Source organism: Syngnathus floridae, chromosome 6 (assembly GCF_059516105.1).
Source record: "Syngnathus floridae isolate MCC-2025c chromosome 6, RoL_Sflo_1.0, whole genome shotgun sequence".
Lineage (NCBI taxonomy): Eukaryota > Metazoa > Chordata > Actinopteri > Syngnathiformes > Syngnathidae > Syngnathus > Syngnathus floridae.
This window is the reverse complement of record NC_142418.1, coordinates 5,123,550-5,146,255: the sequence shown is the minus strand read 5'-3', so window position 1 is coordinate 5,146,255 and position 22,706 is coordinate 5,123,550. Positions and strand designations below refer to the sequence as shown.

Sequence of the window (22,706 nt, the reverse complement as noted above, 5' to 3'; positions counted from 1 at the left end):
TGACTGTAGCGGCCCCTGCTGGAAGAGGTGCAGAACATCAAAGTGAGTAAAAATAGTGCTACACTGTCCACTTGTCGTGTCATGACCGCGTGAGTGGCTCCACGAATTAATCGTGAGAAACACGAAGTGCACGAGAAAACGGGCGTTCTTCCACTTCGAAGGCGATCATACACCACTACCGTACAAATACGTAAAACGGTATGTAGATGATCTGCGCACAGACTGTAATTATTGGAGCGAGTGAGAGAAGACGTGTCCCGTGCGTGTGTGATGCGGCGCGTACGTGAAAACGCTCGCGCGCTCACGTTGACTTTCGGTAGTTTCACTGAGTTTACATCCGGGTCTTTTCCCTAGGCAATGGGAGACGCAGCACCGCCGTTCCTTAGGCAAAGTGAAATAAATTCGCCGCACCGACACAAAAACTAGTCCGCTTCGGGAGGACACCTTTTTGCGGGCCGGCGGGGTCGGTCGACGCCGTCAGACTAACTTTCGGAACTAGCGTCACTGATATCGACGACCCGTTGGCGGCTGAAGCGGGTTTATGGCGACAGACAAGTAGTTTTGCTAGGCCTCCGCGGCGGAGCGATATGAGGTGTGCGCAGGCCGAGCTGAATGAGATTGAACAAGAGTTCTTGTTTTGTAGCTTCAGTTTGTGTCTTTTCTCACGAATTTGACTAAAGTAAGCCCAAAATTTAGTAACTAAGTCAGGGTGCTTGGGAAGGAGCGAGTGGGACTCTTTATGGGCTTTTGTTCCATCGTGGATCGGGTTGTTGGAGATATCTATTGAATTAATCTGGAGGAGGACTGCTGCTGAGTAAGTGCACATCGAGCTCTTCCATTTGCTAACTTTAATGTCGCCCTCACTCGCTCGCTCGCTCGCCTCGAGTTGGTGCTCGTTGCGTCCCGTCCCGTCCCGACCCCGTCCCCATCGCCGTGTGCATGCTCGCGTGCGGCCTCCGGGCTCTTTTGGGGGCCTCGTTGCGCTCTTTGCTGCTTCTTGTCGGAGTTCCTGCGGAGGAGGAGGAGGCGGTGGAGGAGGAGGACGACGACGAGGAAGAGGCCGACACAAGTTGGGCAGCCAGAGGCGGCTCGTAGCCTCCTTATCCCTCGCTCGCAGCTCTGTGGCCAGCGTGGGTGGTGGCCTTTGATCCACCTCGGAGGCATCCGTACGCCACCCTTTGGCCGTCGTGTTGTCGGCCGGGTGTCAAAGCGCGCTCCGCCGGCCTCCAGTCGCCTCTTCTTCATCTTTGGGAGAACTTAGCCGTGTTAGCTTGCCAGGCTAACGTGGCGATAGCGTCAACTAGCTAGCGAGCTAACGTTAACGTCCACTTGTTCTCCGACATTCGGCGCTACCGTCACTTTCGATGTCTTGGACCGGGTGAGGCTGAGAACGACCGCCGGAACCGACGACGGACTTCGCGGTTGCGGCGGCCCGAACTGTTCGGAAGGAGAGCTGGAGCACCCGGCTGGCCATGAACAAGACTCTTATAAAACATTTATTACAGCACTTGACTTGAGTGCTTGGAACACAAAGTGAAACCTCCATCTTAACCGTCGTCCGTGTTCGCGGCCCGCGACGGCTCCTCGCCAGCGACGTCCCTAGACCTGACGTCCCATCTCGGCTCCAATTAACCCAGCGGCCGGCGCGCGACCGCCCCCTACATGCGCTCACCTGTGTGCCCTTAAGGAGTGTCGTGTGTAACTTTTCAACTTGGAAAAGCAGTCATCGGTCAAGTTTAGTTGCAAGTTAGATAGAAATAGAAAGCAACGGAAATACTTTACTGCCAATATATGGTGCTGATACAAAGAAGTGTGCGTGGGGAGGGGGCGGGGGAGGGGAAGGGGGGCGCGGGGGAGGGGAAGGGGGGCGCACTGTGATGATGTTATAGGACTCCATCGGTACACAAATTTTACCTTTTAGACCTGATTTTTATCAATACAACTACTGCAACATGCCTTCTCTAATAAATGCCTTGCGTAGCGATAATGCACTGACCAAACACATTTTTGGATTGGATTTTCTTGCAAGTATTTTAAGTGTTTTTTTTATATTACATTTCTTTTTTTTATATATTACTTTTCAGACGAACAGATCATATCAGTCATCAATACACCTTTATTGGTTCATTTGACTGGGTCAACCGGTTGACACTAATTGATCAGTCATTGATTGAGCGAGCTACTGTCTGACATTGGTGTTTTGCTGGTGTATTGATGAGACGTTGATGATCGATAGCTGTCGTGTGTTTGTTGTGCAGGGCAGAGGGGCAGAGGGGCAGAGTCCAGTCCCACAGCCAGGTGGTGAGTCCCCATTTATTCCATACGATTCATCCCGAAACCTGAGTTGATGAATATTTACAGTACATTAAACATGTTGACTTAATTCAAAGCTAACTTGCCACACAAGTGAATTAACAAGATAAAAATGTTTTCAAAAGACCACCGTCAACACAAAGTCATGCGTGCACCGCATAAAGTGAAACAATCAAAATAAGTTGCTCCATAAATGACTTTTTATCATAACACATTTCATGCACACAGATGAACGGACAGGCACAAATTCCCTAAGAACTTTCAGAGTTTCAACTACTTCAATCTTTCTTAGTCAAAGGAGGAGTGACTTGGGCATATGCGGCAGTACTTGGGCTGCAACTATCTGCTACTACCTTGGCATTTGGATATCCTACTGAAAATTCTATTGAGTAACTGAGGATACGAATATTTTTTTTTTGTATGTAGACAAGCAGCATTTTATATTTAAATTTATATTGTGTGTATTTTCCTCCCTTGAAACATAATAATTTGAAAACTAATAATTTGCAAAATAAAAGCATACCGAGGCATCATTGTCCACATATGACTTTGTAATGAAGGTTTATTATGAAGTTGGCCTTCTTCACCGTCGTTGCGGTTAGCTTGACTTTGTCTCCCGACAGGGAAAAGTTAAAAGCGCTCTTGGCAAGTAATGTGCTTTTAGCAAACTTGAGTAAGTTGCAACACTTTTCTCTCTCTCTCAGCAGCACGTTCATGCTTCAGTTGGATGCTTTTCCCACCGGAGACGGCGTTCAGGTACCGTCACGGCTCCCAAACCTCGTCTGACCTTTACGAGCTTTATGAGTTGGGGAAACATCATGTCTACACAGGTCACGCGTTGCTTCGGCAACGGCCTGAAAACTTTTCATTTCTGCTTTGTGTCTTAAGGCTGATCCATCAGCTGAAAGACTGACTGCGTCAATGATGGAATTACAGACGTTGCAGGAGGCTTTGAAGGTGGAGATCCAGATCCATCAGGTGCCACTTTTTTCTCCGCTCACTTTTGCTGCCTGAGGAACGTTTCGGTCAGCAAATTAAATGGCAATGTGCAAAACAAACACGCTTTGACCGAGAATGAATATAAACGCGGAGGTCTCAAACGTGTGGCCTGGGGGCCATTTGCATCCCGCAACTTGATACGACAGTTGAACATCAGTGCCGCCCTCACATTTTTTTTTTTTTTTTACCAGTCGATCGCCATCCGATTCAATTGAGAGTGGCTTGAAATGGATTCTCATTCTATTCTCTTTTTATTAACCTGTGTGTGTGTGTGTGTGTGTGTGTGTGTGTGTGTGTGTGTGTGTGTGTGTGTGTGTGTGTGTGTGTGTGTGTGTGTGTGTGTCTGTGTCTGTGTCTGTGTCTGTGTCTGTGTCTGTGTCTGTGTCTGTGTCTGTGTCTGTGTCTGTGTCTGTGTGTCTGTGTGTCTGTGTGTCTGTGTGTGTGTGTGTGTGTGTGTGTGTGTGTGTGTGTGTGTGTGTGTGTGTGTGCGCGCGCGCGCGTGCGCGTGTCTGCGTGCACGTGCGTGCGGGGTGGGGGTGTGTGTGTTGCCCACAGAAATTGGTGGCCCAGATGAAACAGGACCCTCAGGTAAACTCGCCTGCGATGTCAGTCACAGGAATAAGCAGTCACATGACTTGTCACTTGACCAATTTTTTCTTTGTCTCCCAGAATGCTGATCTGAAGAAGCAACTTCATGAACTTCAGGCAAAGATCACTGCGCTGAGTGAGAAGCAGGTAGAGACACGAGGTTTGGACTCGACACAAAATTTCATCGAGTGTCTCATCACATGCGTGTTTGAGGCTTGCTCCTCTGAGGAACAGAAAAAATGCGCCAGAAAGGCTCAAACTCATGTTGGGATTGACCAGCGCATTATTCATATCTGGAAGATATTTGCCTTGGAATGGGGCGAGTATGCAGCGCTTGACCGACGCCACGACGGCGTACTTGAAAACACTTTGAGCTCTTTGAACTTGTCGTCGTCGCCCTGGTTTCCATGGAAACCGGCACTGAGACGCGAACATGGAAGTTGCCTGAAAAGGTCACAAAAAAGTTGTTTACAAAGGACAGACTTCATTTTTAGCGGAGACGAGCAACATACCGACAACACAGTGCGACAGATATAGTCCCTTCCAAGGACACGACGGTGCCGCTCGTCCTTTTCCCATACGGGCCAGAACATTTCACCTCACATAAAAATGAACATTGTACTCCAACAGAAAAAGGTGGTGGAGCAGTTGAGAAAAGAGCTACTGGTCAAGCAAGAACCAGAAGCCAAAGTGCAGCTGCAGGTCCACGCGCCTCCTGTAGGGGGCGACGTCAAGCCCACCAACCTGGTGCAGACTCAGCAGATATCTGGAGGACTTCAGCAGGTAGGAAATGGATCACAAAAGATGTTCCCCAAAATAGGTGGAGGCGAGCATCGGGTGCAGATATTTTTATGTTTGAACTCGCATTTCAAGTGTTGTTCTTTTGATGGGACTCGCCAGACGCTGACGGTTACGCCGGTCCGCACGACCAAGACGCTACCTCTAGTGCTGAAAGCTGCGGCCACGCCTTCTTTGCCCGGTTCCATCCTGCCCCAACGCCCGGCTACCGTCACCATGGTAACCACCGCCATCTCCAAACCCGACTCGCACAATGCCCCCATCAACCTGCAGGTGGCGGGCAAACTGAGCGCTCACAGCTTGGAGCCGGTGAGGCTGGTTTCCAAGAACGCCATGCTGGTAAGAAAGCGTTTAGCCATCGTCATTGTTGCGCTTTTCTGATGCGCTGTGATCGCTCAGCAGGTCAGACCAAAGCCCGCCTTGCCCGCTAACGTCCCCATCGCTCCCGCCCCTCCCCCGCCCATGATGGCGGCGCCCCAGCTGCTGCAAAGGCCCGTCATGTTGGCCACCAAGCTGTCGCCTTCGCTGTCGTCCGCCGCACCCATTCACCAGCTGCGCATCGTCAACGGACAGCCCTGCGTCAAGACGGGCTCCGCTCCTTTGACCGGCATCGTTATCGCCGCGCCCACCACAGCCGCCTGCCTGGCCAGCCCCGCCCGGGCGCCCGACCCTGCCTCCGTCCCCACCCAGCCGCCCCAGATGGGTGGCGTGACCGCCGAACCCAAGGTAGGTAAAAGCGGCGCCAATGGTCCGGCGTCCCGGCGAGTCACCTGTGCGTCTTCCCTCGGCAGACTGTTAAAGCGGGCGGCACAGCCGAGCACAAGATGACGGTCACGCTCCCCTCTTCGTCGACTCCGTCCTTGTCTCCGCCTCCCAGGCCCAAGAAGGAGGAGAGTCCGGAGGTAGGCCACGGGTGACGTCGTCGCCATGGCGTTGCGCTGCTTGTCTGATTGCATGCGCGTCTTTCTTTCAGAAACTGGCCTTCATGGTGTCCTTGGGTCTGGTGACGCACGACCACCTGGAAGGTGAGCCTTCACCCCGCTCACATGGCTCGTATTACAGTTCGAAGGAAGGAAGGAAGGAAGGATGGATGGATAGATGGATGGATTTTGGCCTTAACCCAAATATTGGAGGAAGAAAGGGTTTTCACTGTTGCGGCTCTTTTCAGAGATTCAGAGCAAAAGGCAGGAGAGGAAGAGGAGAACGACGGCCAACCCGGTCTACAGCGGTGCCGTGTTTGAGCCTGAGGTAAATCCGTGTGAAGTTGAAGATGTGCTGGCGGTCCGAGGTTGCCTTTGCTTCCTCAAGTTGACCGTCCACGGTCAAGCGGACCCGGAGTGACATGCTTGCTGTTTTGTGTTCCAGAGGAAAAAGAGCGCTGTGAGTTACCTGAACAGCCCTCTGCACCTGGGGACCCGGAAGAGAGGTCGGTATAAGCTGGCCGCGATCAGCGGTCCACCCGGCGACCGAGCGCGTGACTGCCGAGTGGCAGCGGTGGCAAAACCCGCTCGTAGAATGCCGAGGCGTCGGCACTAGTCCCACCCACGTTGTGTGTCTCCACATGCTGCTATTAACACGCTTCATGTCCTCGCTGCCGTCACGTCTGACTCACTCGCACCACTAACACGGTTTCCACGCGTCCGACTTAGCGGCCGGGTCGAGTCACCTCCGTCAACGGCAAAAAAAAGCGACTCGTCCGTCCCGCGAAAGCAAAACGTTAAGATGGCGTAACTGTCCGAGCGGCAGGCTCAGCGAGTCCCTCCTCTGGATTGTGTGTGCCAAAGGAGCGTCACGAGCATGGCGGCGCCGTGTGCACTAACACTGTCTGTGCTTCTGACTCCTCCCCTTCCTCCTCCCGCCCCTCCCCCCCACCCCACCTCACGCTAGCCAACGACGACTCCCTTTCCAAGGTATGTCATGCAGACTCTTGTTGTTCTTCCCCCTCTCCATCTTTCTTTTTCTTTTCTTTTTTTTTTTTTTTTTGTTTTGTTTTGTTTTGTTTTCCGTCTTTGTCGTCTGTCTCATTTCACCCAGGTCGCCCACCCAAATACGGCGGCATCCCGGAGCTGGGCTGTCTCACCCCGACCTCCCCCTCCAGCCCCGCCCGCCCCCTCCCCCTGCCCAGCCCCAGCTCTGGGGATGTAAGTAACCGAGGGGGGGGGGCGGAAAAAGCCGCCGCCGTCGGTCGGCTCCGTCAGTAGTCTGTCAATCATCCACCCACATGTCATCAGTCTTACAAAGTGAACAGCCTCTCGGCCAAATTAGCACACGAGCGGCCCCCCCCCCGCACCGCCCCCCCGACTAAAGCTCCGGGGGCGACTGATTGGTCCGATTCTTGCTCGCAGGGAGACATCCATGAGGACTTCTGCACTGTGTGCAGACGCAGTGGCCAGTTGCTCATGTGCGACACGTGTTCTCGTGTCTATCACCTGGACTGCCTGGAACCGCCCCTGAAAAGCATTCCTAAAGGCATGTGGATCTGTCCCAAATGCCAAGATCAGGTAACGGCCCGCTTTAGGACTGTTCAACCCTTTGTAAGCATCCACACCGCACACTCGTCCCGTTCCTTGTGTCACACATCCGCCCCCTCCATCGTGCCCGTCGGCGGAGCTCGCCTTCCCCCTGATCCCCGTCGCGTCTTTTCCCGGTCTGACTCACGCTGGCCGCTTTCTCCCGGCAGATTCTCAAGAAAGAAGAAGCCATTCCTTGGCCTGGAACGTTGGCCATCGTCCACTCCTACATCGCCTACAAAGAAGGTGAGCGCGTCGGTCCGCGCGGCCGCTCGCCATAGGAGACAGTCGGCTCACCGACGCCGTGCTCCGGCTTGTTCGTACAGCGAAAGAAGAAGAGAAGCAGAAGCTCATCAAGTGGAGCGCAGAGCTGCGGCTGGAGCGTGAGCAGCTGGAACAACAAGTCAAGCAGCTCAGCAACTCCATCACGGTAAACGCTTATTTATTCGTTCGAGGATGGTGCCATTTTGGAAAAACGTATGTTTCTTAATTATAGTGATAGCGATTTTTTTTTTTTTTTTTTTTTTTTTTTTTTTTTTTATATTTACATATATCGTGCACTCCATTTGTAATGCTAGTCAAAATTGAGTGTGTGTGTGGGGGGGGGAACAGCACATTGAGGACATTGTGTCCAAAAATCATTCGCCACCTATGAAGTGAACTTGACGAAGCAGGTCGCGTGCTAGCTTGTTGTTGACTTTTCCACTTATGTCTTTCCACTGGCAGAAGTGTATGGAGACCAAGAATGGCATCCTGGCTTGCCAGAAGGAGATGCACCTGTCCCTGGACAAGGTCAAACATCTGGTCCGCCTCATCCAGGCCTTCAACTTCAACCAGGCGGCGTCCGACTCCAACGGCAGGGACGGCCGAGTTCAAGACATCACGGCGACGCCGCCCGAAGCCGAGCCGGCCTCGCCTCAAGTCGAGGCGTCCGAGGCGGAGGCCGGCGACGTGGGTGAGAGCAAAGAAGCCGGGGAGCAGGCGCCGGAGAGGAGCGAGACCGCCGCAGATGCCGACCGTCAGGGTGGCCTCGCGCAGGCCCCAGATGATAGGGGAGGAGCTAATTCAGAAAACAACGTCCAGGCGGAGGACGAGACTATTGTGTCCCCGCGGGTGGAAGAGGCGGCCTCCTCGGAAGCGGCGCCGCCCGCCGCCAACGGTACGGCCGCGTTGACGCGTCTTTCCCCCGCCGACGCCGCCGAGGACAAGACGGCCGCCGCAGGCCCCCCAGAAACGTGGGACAAACAGGACATCAGCGACAGCAACGACAAAACCTCAGAACCCTCCCAGCATTGTTTGCCAGCCGAGTGAGCATCGCCTTCACCTGGAATACGATACAGAAAAAAAAAGTTGCCAATGTGTGTAAATGTCGTTTGTTTGCGTCGTATCGTCAGCCTGTGTCGATGGTAGATAGCGGCTTGGTCGCGCGCTCGCGCCCACTTAGCCATAGACGTTGTCACGAGAACGCTCGAAAGAAGACCGAGTCCATCACACCAGAGTGTGCCTGTCCCGGCGGTTTGTGAGGGGGATGGGGGTGTCGCAGAGGGGGTCCAATAGCAGCCGGCAGACCCCCCCGACCGACCCATTGCCCTTCAAATAAGGAAGTGCAAGAGAACGGCCCACCTAACTCGCCCACGCATTCACTTCTTTGTTTGAAGTGCCCCCCCACCCCACCTGCTGTAGCCACGCCCATAAAGGCAGGTGCAGAACAGGCGTAGCCAGAGCGGCATTGTTGTTGTGAGTCGTCATTGGTGTGTCCGTGTGATGTGCTTTTGTTTTCTGAGGACAACGTGTTCACGTCTTCCTGGTGTTGGGAATAAGTGCTTTGTGTTTTTCTCCGCCCGCCGCCATCTTCAACTGCCAAACGCATCAAATGCGCCGGGGGCGGAGCTAAAGCTTCCGCCTGATAGGTGACAAAAAAGAAAAAAAAAAGCACAACTTGGGTTCTTCTGGTTCTGTGACGCCACCTGACTCCTCCCACTTCGGAGGAAGCACAAGAAGAGCCCGTAGGGGGCGACGCTCACTTTCCGCTCCGTCATTCATGGTGCCTCATTTGTTGGCGTTTTCTTTTTCCTCTTCTCTCAAGGTCACAACTCGTGTCAGCCAATTTCCATATCTCATGGTCACGACTCCGCCCCCCCCCCCCCCCCCCCCCAATAGGTACCTCGAGTGCCTTCAATTTGTCTCGACTTGCACTGTGACGCGTGGACCCACCCCCTTCACCTCATTGGCCGCTCAGTGTTCTACTGCCTTAAATGTTTTTAGTTTTTTTTTTTTTAACCTGATCAACCGCTCATTGAGGGGTCAAAGGTTGCCAAGTCTGCCAGGTTGTCATGATGACCAAGCCCAGGCTGTGATGCACTTTTTCACTTGAGCAGTATTATAAGAAAATATGTGAGCCCCTCACTCTCCTGTCAAAGCATGCCTTCTTATGCAATTTTTTTAGGAAGAAAGTTCATGATGCATTCCTGTTCATTAATTTTGCATATGGATTTTGTGTGTTTGGAATGGGCGGAGCCGGGAGGAGCTGTCATTGGAGTGGGTGGAGCACAAAAAAAGGGTCCATTCATCCAAAGAACACAGATGACACGTGGCTCATGTTCATAGAATTGCGCCGTTGCCCCAAGTCAAAGCGTCTGTTTGCCAGCGTCCAGTCATGACCGTGGCCTTCGAGTGTTGTCCTCACATGACCCCGTGACCCTGTGATTCCCACACCTGACTTTTTTTTTTTTTTTTATCTTCCATATGCTCAGAAGCATTGTAGCGCTCTGAATAAAGAACAAGTGTACATTGGGAATCTTTGTATAATTGTTTGTATTTTTTCATAATTTTGGAAATGAATGTGTTTATTTTTTTGGACTTGTTCCACACGTGTCTTCTGTTGGCCATGTCGGTGGGATTCTTACCTCTGTATTGAGCCTCCTCTTCTTGTGATGATGATTTTAATGATGATGATGATGCAGTGTTTCACTAAATACTGTTGCTAGGTTACATGATGGCATCAGCCACCACTAGGAGCATTTGATCAATTTCTATTTATTTATTTTATCAGTTTGCTAATAAATCCTCAAAACCATCACTCTTGTGGTCTTTTTTTTCCTCTTAGTTTTTCAAATTAGGGTTAGAGTTTTGAAATCACACAATAAAATTATAATTTCTCATAACCCAAAAATATTTTATTGCAAATTAAATACTTCCAATAAACCATTCACAAAAATATGTAACTTTGTCAAATGGTCCTAGGATTTTGGAGCAGGGTTACAAATAAAGGTTGGGCATTCATATTAGGAGTAGGGTTTCAAATGTTTGAAGAAGAATCGCTCCCAATGTACAAACTTGGTTCTGACGAGGTGTGGAGTGCAAAAAAAAAAAGACAAAAAATGGAACTCAACCTTGATTTAGACTCATATTCATCTGAAGAGCAGCAGGCAAGCCTTTTGTCTTTGTATTAGTGACCTTCATGATAAAAATGGAGCTAGGCCACAGTATGTAGTATTCAATAGCGCACTGTAAACTGGAGTGAAAATGAGGGTCGCCCGCCGATGAGGTGGCGCTCAATTTCTCACAGTGAGGATGACTGACGTCACTAAGCTGCCCAATGCCACCGCCAGAGACGCGAGGATAAACTTCCACGAGATGTTCTGAAGCACAACAAACACGCACGTCAAACATTTGGCATGCGCTGACGTTGCACTTTTATCTCACCAATGTTGTCTGCTTGGAGGGGAGGAGGAGAAATGGGGCCCCGTTGTCGCCGAGCACCGCTGCGGGCTTCGCTTCTCGATCGCCCCCCGACTGCCTCCTCACCAGCTTGGAAAGTTCAGCGTGGATAGCCTGGGGAACACATTGCATATTTTAGAACGAAAATCACAAATATTTTGTCGCCTTTTTATAAACAACTACAACTATGTGTTGTAATCTTTAAAATGGCCAGCTGGTGGCAGCAGAACAATAAAGTGTGTACTGAAGTGAACCATAAACAGCACACACGATGGCCCAAATTAGATATTTTTGGTCAATTCCAGAAGTCGAACCATTTGAAAATATCTAAATTGGCTACTCTCCTTCACTCTTGAGCATTTCATTTTCTGATGAATGACGTTAAATGTGACGGAGTTGTGTTGTGTTTTTGTCTTACCTTGGTGGCGGGCTCCAGCTTCAGGGCCCTCTTGAGCAGCTCCATGGCCTCCGCGTAGTCACCCAGGTCGGACAAGATCTGAGACCAGAGCACATTTATTGCAGAAAAAAATCAAATTTAAAAGCATTCCAGCGGCCAGGAGAAGGATTTTATATTTTCTTTTTTTCTTCCAAAATGCTTTGTTTTCCTCGTTTTCTAGACTCAGTTTTTTTTCTAATTATTTTTTTATATATAGTCTTTGTTGAGTGCAAGATCGGCTCAGTTTATTCCTTTTACATTCGTTTTGCGTGGATGTAATTTCCCTCCATGCCACTAAAGGGACTCTCATGCATTGTAGTGGGAAGCATATAAAAGCCTTGGTGAACTTGAATATGGCAGGGCTTGACAGGAAGCCAACAGTATTCAGCAAGAAAAATACTTGGTTATTTTGGTTCCCTTTATGTTATGAGTTATTTGCCGTGTTATTCGTTCGGGAAAATAAATGCACACGTCTTAATGCTCCGTTTATCAGCCCCGGGACTTGACTATATGGGGTTTAGTCCATTCATTAGGTCGAAAACGACCTCATTTGGATTCTTTTGGAATTATTGTTCGTTTGGAAATTCCGTATGTGAGGAGGTCAAACGTTTGGGGTTGCTGTACACTGGGGCGGAGCGTCATCACACCGGGAGAGATGCTCCATTAAGGTATGGTTCGATCAGCGCTATTTTTGTTTTTCATGGCCATTGTTGCTTACGTGCGTCTAAAAAAAATCTCTTTGCTCGCTTCGTACTTTCAGGAATTAAACGATATAGAAGTAGTTTCTTTTCTTTTTTTTTTTTTTTTGTAATGGAAATGTTTCAATTTTTGTAATAAAATTGAAGCACGTGAATAAAGTACATTTACATGAGTAAGATAACATTGCATTCATGGATTTAACATCTTTTATAGCTGGAGGGTGGGGAAGATGGACGACAACCTTCACGCCGTCTTCCCTGTGAGTAGCAAGGTCAGGGTGCAAGTCCCGCTTGCGAAACTAATGTCGCCAAACAAACGCAGAGCCGGCAGACTGAGGAACGGTGGTCGGGCAGTCATCCCGACCGTCGAAAACCGAGGCCTGTCGGTGCTTCAACTAAATGTCGAGGGCCTTACCACCGCCAAACTTGAAGTCCTTCGGCACCTGGCCGACTCCAATGGGGCCGCGGTCCTGCTCCTACAAGAGACGCACTGCGCGACCAACAACATCCTCAAAATTCCTGGGTTTCATCTTGCCGGGTCCATCAACACCAAGCAACAGTGTGGCAACCTTTGTCCGCACTGGAATAAGCTGGGCGGCCTGTAGCCAATCCCCACCAGGCTCCAACATCGAGTGGCTGGTTACTAAAATCCAGGAAACCTCAGTCATCAACGTCTACAAGCCCCCACCATCGGAGCTAACCACAACGTCACTCCCATCTGTAACTGCAGCCGCAATCTATGCAGGTGATTTCAACTGCCAGCACACAGACTGGGGGTACAACCATTCAACTCCTAGCGGAGTGGCGCTGTGCGAATGGGCCTCCAACACTGATGCCCTGCTACTGTACGACCCCAAGGAACCCCCAACCTTCTTCTCTGCACGCTGGAACACCACCACCAACCCGGACCTGGCCTTCGCCATCTGCCGCAGCAACGACCCAAGACCGGAGAAGCGTGTTCTTGCAGGTTCCCCCGCTCACACCACCAACCTTCCATCATCAAAGTTCCATCATTGGTGGAACCAGTGCCAGGGAAGCCTGTGAAGAGATGGAACTTCCGAAAAGCCAACTGGGAGTCGTATACTAAGGAGACGGAAAGGAGGTCTGCCGGCCTGCCAGACCCAGAGTCCACAGATGTGGAAGCAGCCTATGCAGCCTACTGCCAGGTCCTCCTGCATGCGGCAAAGAAGACCATCCCACGTGGGTACAACAGGAACTACATCCCAGGCTGGGATGGGGAGTGTAGCCGCCTCCTGAGGGAACACCAGAGAGCCAGCTCCAGAGAAGAGGAGGACACAACGGCAGCAGCACTGCTCGAAAAGCTGGACGCCATCCGCAAGGCGAGATGGACAGAAGTCATTGAATCAATCGACTTCACCCATTCCAGCCGCAAGGTGTGGCAGACCATCAACCGGCTCACAGGCAGAAATACACCAGCCCACAGATGCCCAGTCACTGCAGACTCCATTGCCTCCCAACTCCTGAAGAATGGCCGCTTCCCGGATGCAGACAAAGACTTTGCACGACTGATATCGCGTGAGGTGTCTTGCATCTCAAGAGCGGCCAACGTCGATTTCAATCTCTCGGGAGCCTTTACAGCAGAGAAACTCAGTGAGGCCATTAGCAAGCTAAAGCCGGGCAAATCCCTGGGCCGTGACAACATTCACCCGGAGTTCGTCATCCACCAGGGCCCAACTACATCTAGATGGCTTAAAGCTTTCTTCACATCATGCTACCGGAGATTAAAGCTCCCGAAGATCTGGTGTACCTGAAACTGCTGAGGACCATACCGGACCGGCACATGGTGCAGTTCATTATGGAGACGCTTTCCAACCGCAGCTTTACTCTCCAAACCAGCAGTGGGCAGTGCAGTAGGCTCCGTAGACTGAGGAGCGGGGTACTGCAAGTGTCAGTTCTCTCACCAACACTATTTAACATCTATATATACGACCTACCGGACACAGCATCCAGAAAGTATGGCTATGCAGACGACCCTGCCATCATGCTGAGTCAACCAACGTGGAAGGCGATGGAAGATGGGCTGAATGAAGACATGCGCACCATGGCAGCATACCTTCAAAAGTGGTGTCTCCAGCTCAGCGTTGGAAAGACTGTTGGTGCATCATACCATCTCAGCACCAGGGAAGCAAGGAGAGAACTTGCAGTGAGCATTGAGGGCAAACGCTTGGAGGTTCAACAAGCCCCGAAGTACCTCGGCGTGCGTCTGGATCGGACCCTATCCTTCAAACAACACCTCGAAGATCTGAAGGCAAAGGTGACATCCAGGGTTGCACTGATCCACCGCCTTGCTGGAACAACGTGGGGAGCCTCTGCTAAGATCTTGCGGATATCAACCCAAGCACTGGTCTTCTCTGCAGCAGAGTACTGCGCTCCAGTTCGGAACAGAAGCCCCCATGCCAAAAAGGTGGATGTGGTAATTAACAACGCCGTCCGAACTATAACAGGATGCCTGAAACCCACCTCTGTGTCCCTCCTGCCTGTCCTCGCGGGAATAGCGCCGGCCAACCTTCGGCGAGAGGTTGCCACCCTCGTTCTCGCCAGGAAGGCAAAAAACCACAACTGGCACATCCTGCACAACACTACAACAACTCCAGCTCCACCAAGCAGACTCAAGGCACGCCACCCCTACAACATGGCAGCACAAGAGATGCTCAATTCCATCCCTGAAGACATCTCCAGAGATGCCTGGCTGGCAGCAGCTTGGAAGCAGGAGTGGGAGGCAGCTGGCCCCTCCCTCATGCACCGTTATATCTGGGAACCAGGAGACGGCGCCATAGGAGGAGACGAACTACCTCGCCACCAGTGGACCACACTAAACCGCTTAAGAACTGGTGTTGGGCACTTCAACACGTCTATGCAGCAGTAGGGAGTAACGGAGTGCGGAGACCCCGAGCAGACAGCCGACCACATCATCAACACCTGCCCCCTATATAGACCACCCTCGGAGGCCGGCCTCTTAGACCTGGGACCAGAGATGCTGGTGTGGCTCCACGACACCAAGTTGGAGCTCTGACGTTGAGAGTGTGTGTGTGTGTGTGTGTGTGTGTGTGTGTGTGTGTGTGTGTGTGTGTGTGTGTGTGTGTGTGTGTGTGTGTGTGTGTGTGCGTGCGTGCGTGCGTGCGTGCGTGCGTGCGTGCGTGCGTGCGTGCGTGCGTGCGTGCGTGCGTGCGTGCGTGCGTGCGTGCGTGCGTGCGTGCGTGCGTGCGTGCGTGCGTGCGTGCGTGTGTGTGTGTGTGACAGAGAGAGAGACAGAGAGAGAGACAGAGAGAGAGACAGAGAGAGAGACAGAGAGAGAGACAGAGAGAGAGACAGAGAGAGAGACAGAGAGAGAGTCTATAAGGCCAACGTTTCACTTCTGTCGACTATCTGGATCTGGAAATATTTATGTTAAAAGTCAAGATTGTCTCAGTTGAAATCATCATCATCGTCATTTCAAATATTCAGATATTCAAATAAAACGAGTAAGAAAATTGCAACGAGTTAGGATGAAAAGAGCCGAAAGTGAGTTTTGTTAAGTGCTGGAGGAGCTCTGAAATGGGTAGGGTGAGCACCTGACCTTCCCCGCCCTGTAGAGGGCCTTGACGTTGTTGGGGTCGAGGGCCAGGACGTCGCGGCTAGCATGGAGCGCCTCGTTGTACTTCTCCAGTTTGAGCTGTGCCGTGGCCAGGTTGTTCAAACACTTGACCCGGTATTCGCGCATTTCCTGCGCTTCCTCCTTTGCTTCCTCCTTGGCGCCGCCGATGGCATCTGCTGAGGGGGAAGACTTAAAAAATGAAAATATCCTTTTCAACAATTCACATTTTTGGATACACGTGTACCCGAGAGCTACACGCAACTGCTGCCTCACACACATGCGTGTAGAGTGCCGCCGCCTCCTCGTGTGTGCTAATGACGACATCCAATACCTCGCGTGTCAACCGACAATTTTGCATTTCGCCTCTATGCTCGACCACTAGTGTCATTAAGGAGGTCCCATTGTTGATTATGCAAAAAGACGTTGGCAGTTCAACACGCCACTCGGCTTCGATATTGCCGTCGCTGGTGGGTGGCCGACTCCATTCACATTTGCAACGCCACCGATTCGGGATCGAATATCGCCTGCTGCCACAGCAGCGATTTCCATCCACTCGGGAGGACTGTTTGATTGTCCCGATGGCTAAATGGCCATTGATTGGCTCATGAGAAGAACAAGTGAAAGTCAATAGACAGGAATCAAGCCGGGCCTATTTGACCCGACTCGAGCATTTTGTCTCCCAAAACAGAGCAGACCACTTACAGCGGGCGGCTCGGACTCAAACTGAGGCTACCGAGTCAAACTCTGTAACGTGTGTTAAACGCTGACTCGGCGACGTCGTACCCTGGCCGCAGGTGGTGAGCACGTCCAGCGCCATGCCGTAGGCTCGTGCCGCCTTGCCGTACTCGTCCCTCTGGAAATGGAAGTTGCCTCTTTCCCGCTTGTGGTTGCCGAGGCGGATCCGGTCAGATAGCGGCAAATTTAGCGGATCCGCTTTGTCCCTGACGTCCAGCAGCTGCAGCTGGTAGAGCATGGCAGCCCAGGCGGGGATGTCGGGCTCTCTGGAAAACACACAAACTTCACAATCACAAAGGCCAGCCAGGCCAGGTGAGCCTGCCGCAGCCGTCGAAGCCATTGATGGCTGAGTTTGTCGGGATCGATAGATGTGCTAAGCTAGTTAACTTCCTCAATGACGCGCTTGCTCGAGTGTGATGCTTCTCCGAGGCCGATTCTCAATCAATTGGAAAGTGGGAGAAAAATTGAAAGTCCAATGGAAAAAGCAAAACTCGGATCCCTCGGACACGTGTGCCCTTCAAACTGGGACTGTGCTCAAAATCAAGCACTCATAGTGAAACTTGAAATTGCCATCGTTCAAAATAAAATTCAAGTGTTCATTCCCTCCACTTTGCCAGCCGTAAAAAAAAAAAAAAAATCCCAAGGCATGATGCAGGCAGCACAGCTTGTGCTGCTTATCACGCATGTTTGTCTCCCGTCTTATCTTCCCGTTGCACAATACGGCGAAGGCTGTCTATAATGTAACACTGAACATCAAGTGACAACAACACACCTTGCCCTAAGCCCCAAAATCAGCTCATCAATTTTCTATATCAGTGCAGAGGAATCAAGCGCTTGCAGTTATTATTTCTGCCTGTTGCTGGATTTGAAATTCAAACGCTAAACCTGTGTTAAAGCAACCCTGCGGCAAAATAGACCTCCTGTTAGCCTGTCTAAAATGACTTCCTGTAAGCTTTATTTTGCGCTGGCGTGAAAATAAAGTCATACGCCGAGCGTACCAAAATAGGGCTCTGAATGTTGACAGAGGAAATGAAATCCCCAGCTGGACACTTTTGGGTTTCCAAAAAGGCATGTCTTGTTTCTTTTCATTCATTGGCGTGTTGACGTAGGTTCTGTCCGTTTTGACTCTGGCGTGGATGTGCAGCTTGCCGACGTCGGTGTAAAGGCGCTTAGCCGTAATCCCGCCCTAGAGACGTCACAGCTGTTTTTCCTCGCGTGTTGCCACACTGACCAAGTTTTTGGACAAGCAGAGTCGACCGACAGATCTTTCCGGGTGGACAATTTGCCTTCAAGCAGTCAAGTCCAATTTATGTATAAAAAAAAAGAATCTGTTACATTTGTTGTCTGACTATCAATTTCAAGCTGCAAGGCAGACTTTCTCCCCACCATGCTGCTTATTCAAGTCAGTCATGATGACAAACTCGGGCAGGACCTTCCATTTGACTCGCTTTGATGTGCGTATTCATTGACCACAGCAAATCTTTTCATGTATGGCGGGCAATAAATGTCACAAATGGATATGCAGCAAATTAATTTCCCCTTCAAGTCGCTGCTGACATTGCTATCATGCAAGCGGGACAGATCATTTCCTCCGAGAAAATGTCACCTTCCTCTGATTCGTATCGCGTTGCAAATTGACCGCACGGCAGAAAAGTGAAGTCGATGTTTGCCCGTGTTTACACACACGTCACTGCTCTTCACCGACTAACATCTGAGATTGACTTTTGCTTGATGCTAACGCACGATGCGAATCATCGTAGACAGGCTAATGAATAGCATTTGTACTATTTAACCGAGGGATATTGCGCACAAAAGGTGCAGTAACATAGGTAGACAGACAGTCAGACCATCTCAATGGAGCTGCAATCATTTCAGTGGGGAAAAAAAATTGGAATGTGGTTGAGAACAAATTTAACTTGTCTCTCAAGGCACCACTGAAATCTTTTTTTTATGAACATATATTATTCTGGACTAAAATACTTTATGTTTCTGGACCATCATGCTTTTTGTCCCTTCTCTCCTTCCACATTCACCCAATTCAGAAGGCTTTTTTTTTTTCTACTGCCTTGTTTTGGCCAATACAAACGTCCAACTTTCGCCAATGTTCAAAGATAACGTTACAAGCGTCATATCTTTACATTGGACGTCAAACATTTGTGCAGGTGCACGCGTGATGACCAAGTGGTGACGTCTCAGCAAGATGAGTCACACGTCCCCGGTGACGCCGGTTCTGCGGGCAGCACTTGGTCACCTCACACATTTCCTGTGTGCGCTTGCTGAATTCTCCCACGCGCAATAAATTGTCATCGTCTCCAACGAAGGAAATGACCTCCCCCTCCTCCAAGCATGCCAGTGTGTAACATCACTATCCGTTCTATCTGCTTCTATTTTACAAATGAGGAAGTACGCATGATGCTTCTCGAGTTGCTGGGCAACGCTACGTCACTCGTCTGCTGCAGTCGCTTCTTACACTTTGACATCTTCGTTCAGAAATGCTAATACCAGGCCTTCGTCTTGTACGAGCAAGCAAACCTGCAGTCACCGTCTCCTGAAGCGTGATCATCAAACTATTCACAGTTCAGGTTAAAATCTATGACTTGAGGGGTTCCCCAAGGTTTAACCTCGAGCCCCTTATTGGTTTTATTTTTTTGTTCCTGACAGTTCAGGCTAAAATCTATGACTTGAGGGGTTCCCCAAGGCTTAACCTTAAGCCCCTTGTTATTTATATATGTATGTATGTATGTATGTATGTATGTATGTATGTATGTATGTATGTATGTATGTATGTATGTATGTATGTATGTATGTATGTATGTATGTATGTATGTTCCAGTTCAGGCTAAAATCCCTGACTTGATTGGCAGACCAAGCGGCAACAGCACTGTGAATGGTTCCAATCCACGTCATGTTCTAGAAGCATCGATTTCGACAGAATGCTACCATGAAAAGAGAAAACCTATTGAGGACTGTGCACTTATTGAGCAGACACCCGGTACGAAATATCGAGCACACGCTTCAGAATCCACACAATCGACTGATGGCCATTAATTAAACGATGCGCTTCAACACATTGTGTACCACGGAGCGGTTCTCCGAGTCAAACGACAGCGTCAACTCTGAGCTAGCACCTTGACGCTAAGTCCGTGTTTCTGCCGATGTGAAATTGCTGTGCAGCATTTCACATTTCATTTATTGACAGCGCGCAGATTTACTGGTGTCCTCATCATCAACACCGTATAATGAAGATTATAGTTCTGACCAAATCATGAGCATAGGTGCGAAAAGTTAATCAAAAAAAAAAAAAAAAAAAGTCATCTGGACCATCTGGTGTGCCTCCACCTGACTCCCGAGCACACATTTCTAATCAGGCACATGAAAATAATCATTAACTGAGCCAGCACAACTTCGACTCGGGCAAGGCCGAGCGAGCTGCGACACATCTTTGCGCTTCGCCTGTCACGCACACACACAGAAGCAGTAGCTCACTCTGCTTTAAAAACATCTCGATGTGATGTCTCTGACTTCTGCATTAAACCCAATTTCCTGCTTTTATTCAGCTCCAACAGCAACATGGTGCCTGTCATTTAACAGCAGCGGGAACAAAAATTGCACATGGCGTGCGTGGTAGTGGAAAATGACCTAATTAGGTTTACTTTGCTTTAATCATTAGAGTCTAATGCATATGTGCAGGTTTGATGTTTTTTTTTTTTAACCTTGTTTAGCCACAATGACAAAATGCAGTTAAGCCTGAAATTTCTCTCATTAAATCAGGTTTTGATTGTCTTGGCCTAATCGGGTTAGCTTTTTAACGTCTGGGCCTAATCTGGTAAAGTTATCTAAAGCAAACATGACATTCTAAATCAACCTCGGCCCGTGTTTATACTGGCCCTTTAATGGTGTGAAGGTTATAAAGCATCGGTTGTAACGCGAGTCGTTGGGAGGTTACAAACCGAGTCCGCCTCTCAATGGGACTCGGCGGAAGCCATCTGCTCTTGTTTATGGTTCATTAACCCCGCTGGCCTAGAAAAACAGCCCCCCTCCCCCCATGGCAACAGGTAGAACGGGGCCCCGGCCTCAACCCGCTATTGCTGTCGGTGAACAAAAACACGAGCGTCCAGACTCCTCCCCGCCCGCGTTTACCATAAACAATCCTACCTGCCCAGTAGCCCGTACGTGTACTGGGAATCGGCCAGCAGTAATGCGATCTCGCCCTTGCGCATGGATAGGACGCACTCCTCCAGCGCCTGCACACACATATGCACACACACGGTACATAAGTGTGTTGCCAGACAGCAAGTGCACCAACATAGCATGCAAAGGTTTTCTACTCGCACTCAATGAGTTGAATATGTACAGTGGCCATGTTTGTATCTCAAATCATCTCTCCTCATTGAAACGAATGGAAATGTTGTGGATCTGTTCCAGCCTCCCCAAAAAAGAAATACATTTAAGACATTTTATTTTATTTATTTATTTTTGTTTTTTAATTTTATATATTACATTACATTACAAGACAAATATAATTCTGAGCTTTATTCTTCTTCTACATCTCCATGATGACTGAGTGACTCTGATGAGGTCACCAGAGGACATTGATGCAGATATTGTTGTCTGCGGGTAAACATTACAATCAGGCAGCGCTAAGACTTGAAGTGAAAGCCCGGCCTTGGAAGTCTGCTTTTCGTGGAATAGCGCTCAAGGTACTGACTAGTGACGGCATTTTTGCTTACATAAAGAAACACAGCGTTTTTCACTATAACGCAAAATTTTGGATCATAGTTGGACATTTTTTGTTTTGCATTTTTCTTTTGAGTGACACCACCAATTTTTCAGTGCACTCCACAATTTCAATATGTGTCCAGAAAGTGTTCAAATTCAAATACTTTTTATTTCTTTAATCAAATGAACCGAAAGCAACATGGTTTTCTATGAGCACACATAATTTAACCAAAGAAGGTGAAAAAAAAACCCAAACAATTTGACTTCAAAATAGTCTTTCATCAACACATAGATGGCATGGAAATGAATGAAAAACAGAATTCCTCTCAAATACTGGAAACGTGCACAGGGGGGTGCTGACTTTCGCACGTCCCGCTCAGTTACCTGGCTCACGTCGCCTTCGCCGATAATAAACGACAGCTTGGCGTCCTTCTCCACCACGGTACGGTCTTCCAAGACAGCTTGCATCTTCATCGTGACCTGCTGGCCCCAGATGGGCCAAGGGGCTGAGGGGCCGGCGGGCTCCAGAACCTTCTTCCTCACCAGTCGGTCATCTACGTGCGCAAAAAGGACAGCGGTGCCGGTCCTGGAGGTCATCTAAAGCATGCAGCATAGCGGACGGGCCGAGGTTGGGCTACCTGTTAAGTGCTGCCAATCTTCTTTGAGTAACAGCTGCTCAAAGGAGATGGTGGTCCACTCCTCCACAACGTATTCCGGAAAAAGACTCTCTGCCGAGCTGTCCCTCTCTGCTACGTCCTCCTCTAAAGACGGTTCTTGGAAGCGCACCATCTTCCAACTGTTAGTCTTCTTCAATTGCCCACGTCTTTGCCATCGGGTCTCTGCTCCTCCTCCTTCTGGACAAGCCGTGCTCTCCAATGTGATGTCTCCTGAAGGGCTCTCATCTCCATCCCTCTTGGGTCTACCCAGTTGGTCCTCCCTTCCTTCCTCAAATCTGAGCTCAGATGTATTGTCTCTCACCTCTCTCTCCGCAGGGTCCTTGTGGTCCTCACAACGACAATGTGATTCCATTTCCCAGTCAGAGAGCGGTGGACACCATCTGCTCTAGTCTCCAGAATTGGATGATCTTCTCAGGTCTAAGTCGGTCAGTCAATCAGTGGTTTTGCTGTCAACGCCTATAAGCGGCCGAAAAAAAATTCCCATGATGTCATATTAACGGAAAAAAAGAAGCCGTGCCTCATTGAATCCAGATGGCACCGTGTCCCCAAATCCTGCCTTCATCCACGTAAAAAAGTCCCACGTCCCGCCAAGTTTTGCGTAAGTCCTGCAGTGGGTGTGACCTTTGACCTCCACTCAGGCCCCCTGCACTTACATCATCCGCCGCAAAAACCGAAGCAAAATTGAGCGATGTAAAGAAACCGTGCAGCGGGACAAAACACTCTCGGGCAGAGAGCTAGCGCGGGCGTTAATCTACGGGATTACAAGAGAAAAACCTAATCTGCCACAACGTCTGTAAGCTTCTTAATGACTTCACTGTTGTGCCCAATAATGTGGGTCCCACGAATGCCAGTGACCAATCGGATGGTGGCCAACAGAAACTAATTTGCCTTTGACGTGCCGCTTAGAAATTGAGGAGA

The 22,706-nt window shown here is 49.9% G+C and overlaps 2 protein-coding genes across 6 annotated transcripts; one reads left to right on the top strand and one right to left on the bottom strand.

Moving 5' to 3' along the window:
• The first annotated feature begins 370 nt into the window (after window positions 1-370).
• phf21ab (PHD finger protein 21Ab) lies at window positions 371-10,287 on the top strand. Of its 4 annotated transcripts, none has more exons than XM_088379751.1 (18): window positions 371-814; window positions 2,259-2,301; window positions 3,018-3,069; window positions 3,202-3,291; window positions 3,868-3,900; window positions 3,982-4,047; window positions 4,531-4,683; window positions 4,801-5,037; window positions 5,098-5,424; window positions 5,490-5,600; window positions 5,672-5,723; window positions 5,867-5,946; window positions 6,064-6,124; window positions 6,586-6,839; window positions 7,044-7,199; window positions 7,379-7,454; window positions 7,535-7,638; window positions 7,935-10,287. In XM_088379751.1, exons 3-18 carry the CDS (start codon window positions 3,028-3,030, stop codon window positions 8,517-8,519), a joined length of 2,427 nt encoding a protein of 808 aa, XP_088235877.1. In that variant the 5' UTR covers window positions 371-814; window positions 2,259-2,301; window positions 3,018-3,027; the 3' UTR covers window positions 8,520-10,287. The 4 variants fall into 4 exon arrangements, with proteins under 4 accessions (XP_088235877.1, XP_088235879.1, XP_088235878.1 ...); XM_088379753.1 differs by having other exon boundaries at window positions 373-814; window positions 6,733-6,839; XM_088379752.1 differs by having other exon boundaries at window positions 374-814; window positions 5,101-5,424.
• Window positions 10,288-10,362: 75 nt separating this feature from the next.
• Window positions 10,363-22,537, bottom strand: fkbp16 (FKBP prolyl isomerase 16). 2 transcript variants are annotated; one of them, XM_088379761.1, is made up of 8 exons: window positions 21,750-22,537; window positions 21,496-21,665; window positions 20,548-20,636; window positions 16,441-16,658; window positions 15,640-15,833; window positions 11,347-11,424; window positions 10,914-11,042; window positions 10,363-10,849 (listed from the first exon to the last, which is right to left on the bottom strand). In XM_088379761.1, exons 1-8 carry the CDS (start codon window positions 22,138-22,140, stop codon window positions 10,763-10,765), a joined length of 1,356 nt encoding a protein of 451 aa, XP_088235887.1. In that variant the 5' UTR covers window positions 22,141-22,537; the 3' UTR covers window positions 10,363-10,762. The 2 variants fall into 2 exon arrangements, with proteins under 2 accessions (XP_088235887.1, XP_088235888.1); XM_088379762.1 differs by having other exon boundaries at window positions 15,640-15,830.
• Window positions 22,538-22,706: the final 169 nt, after the last annotated feature.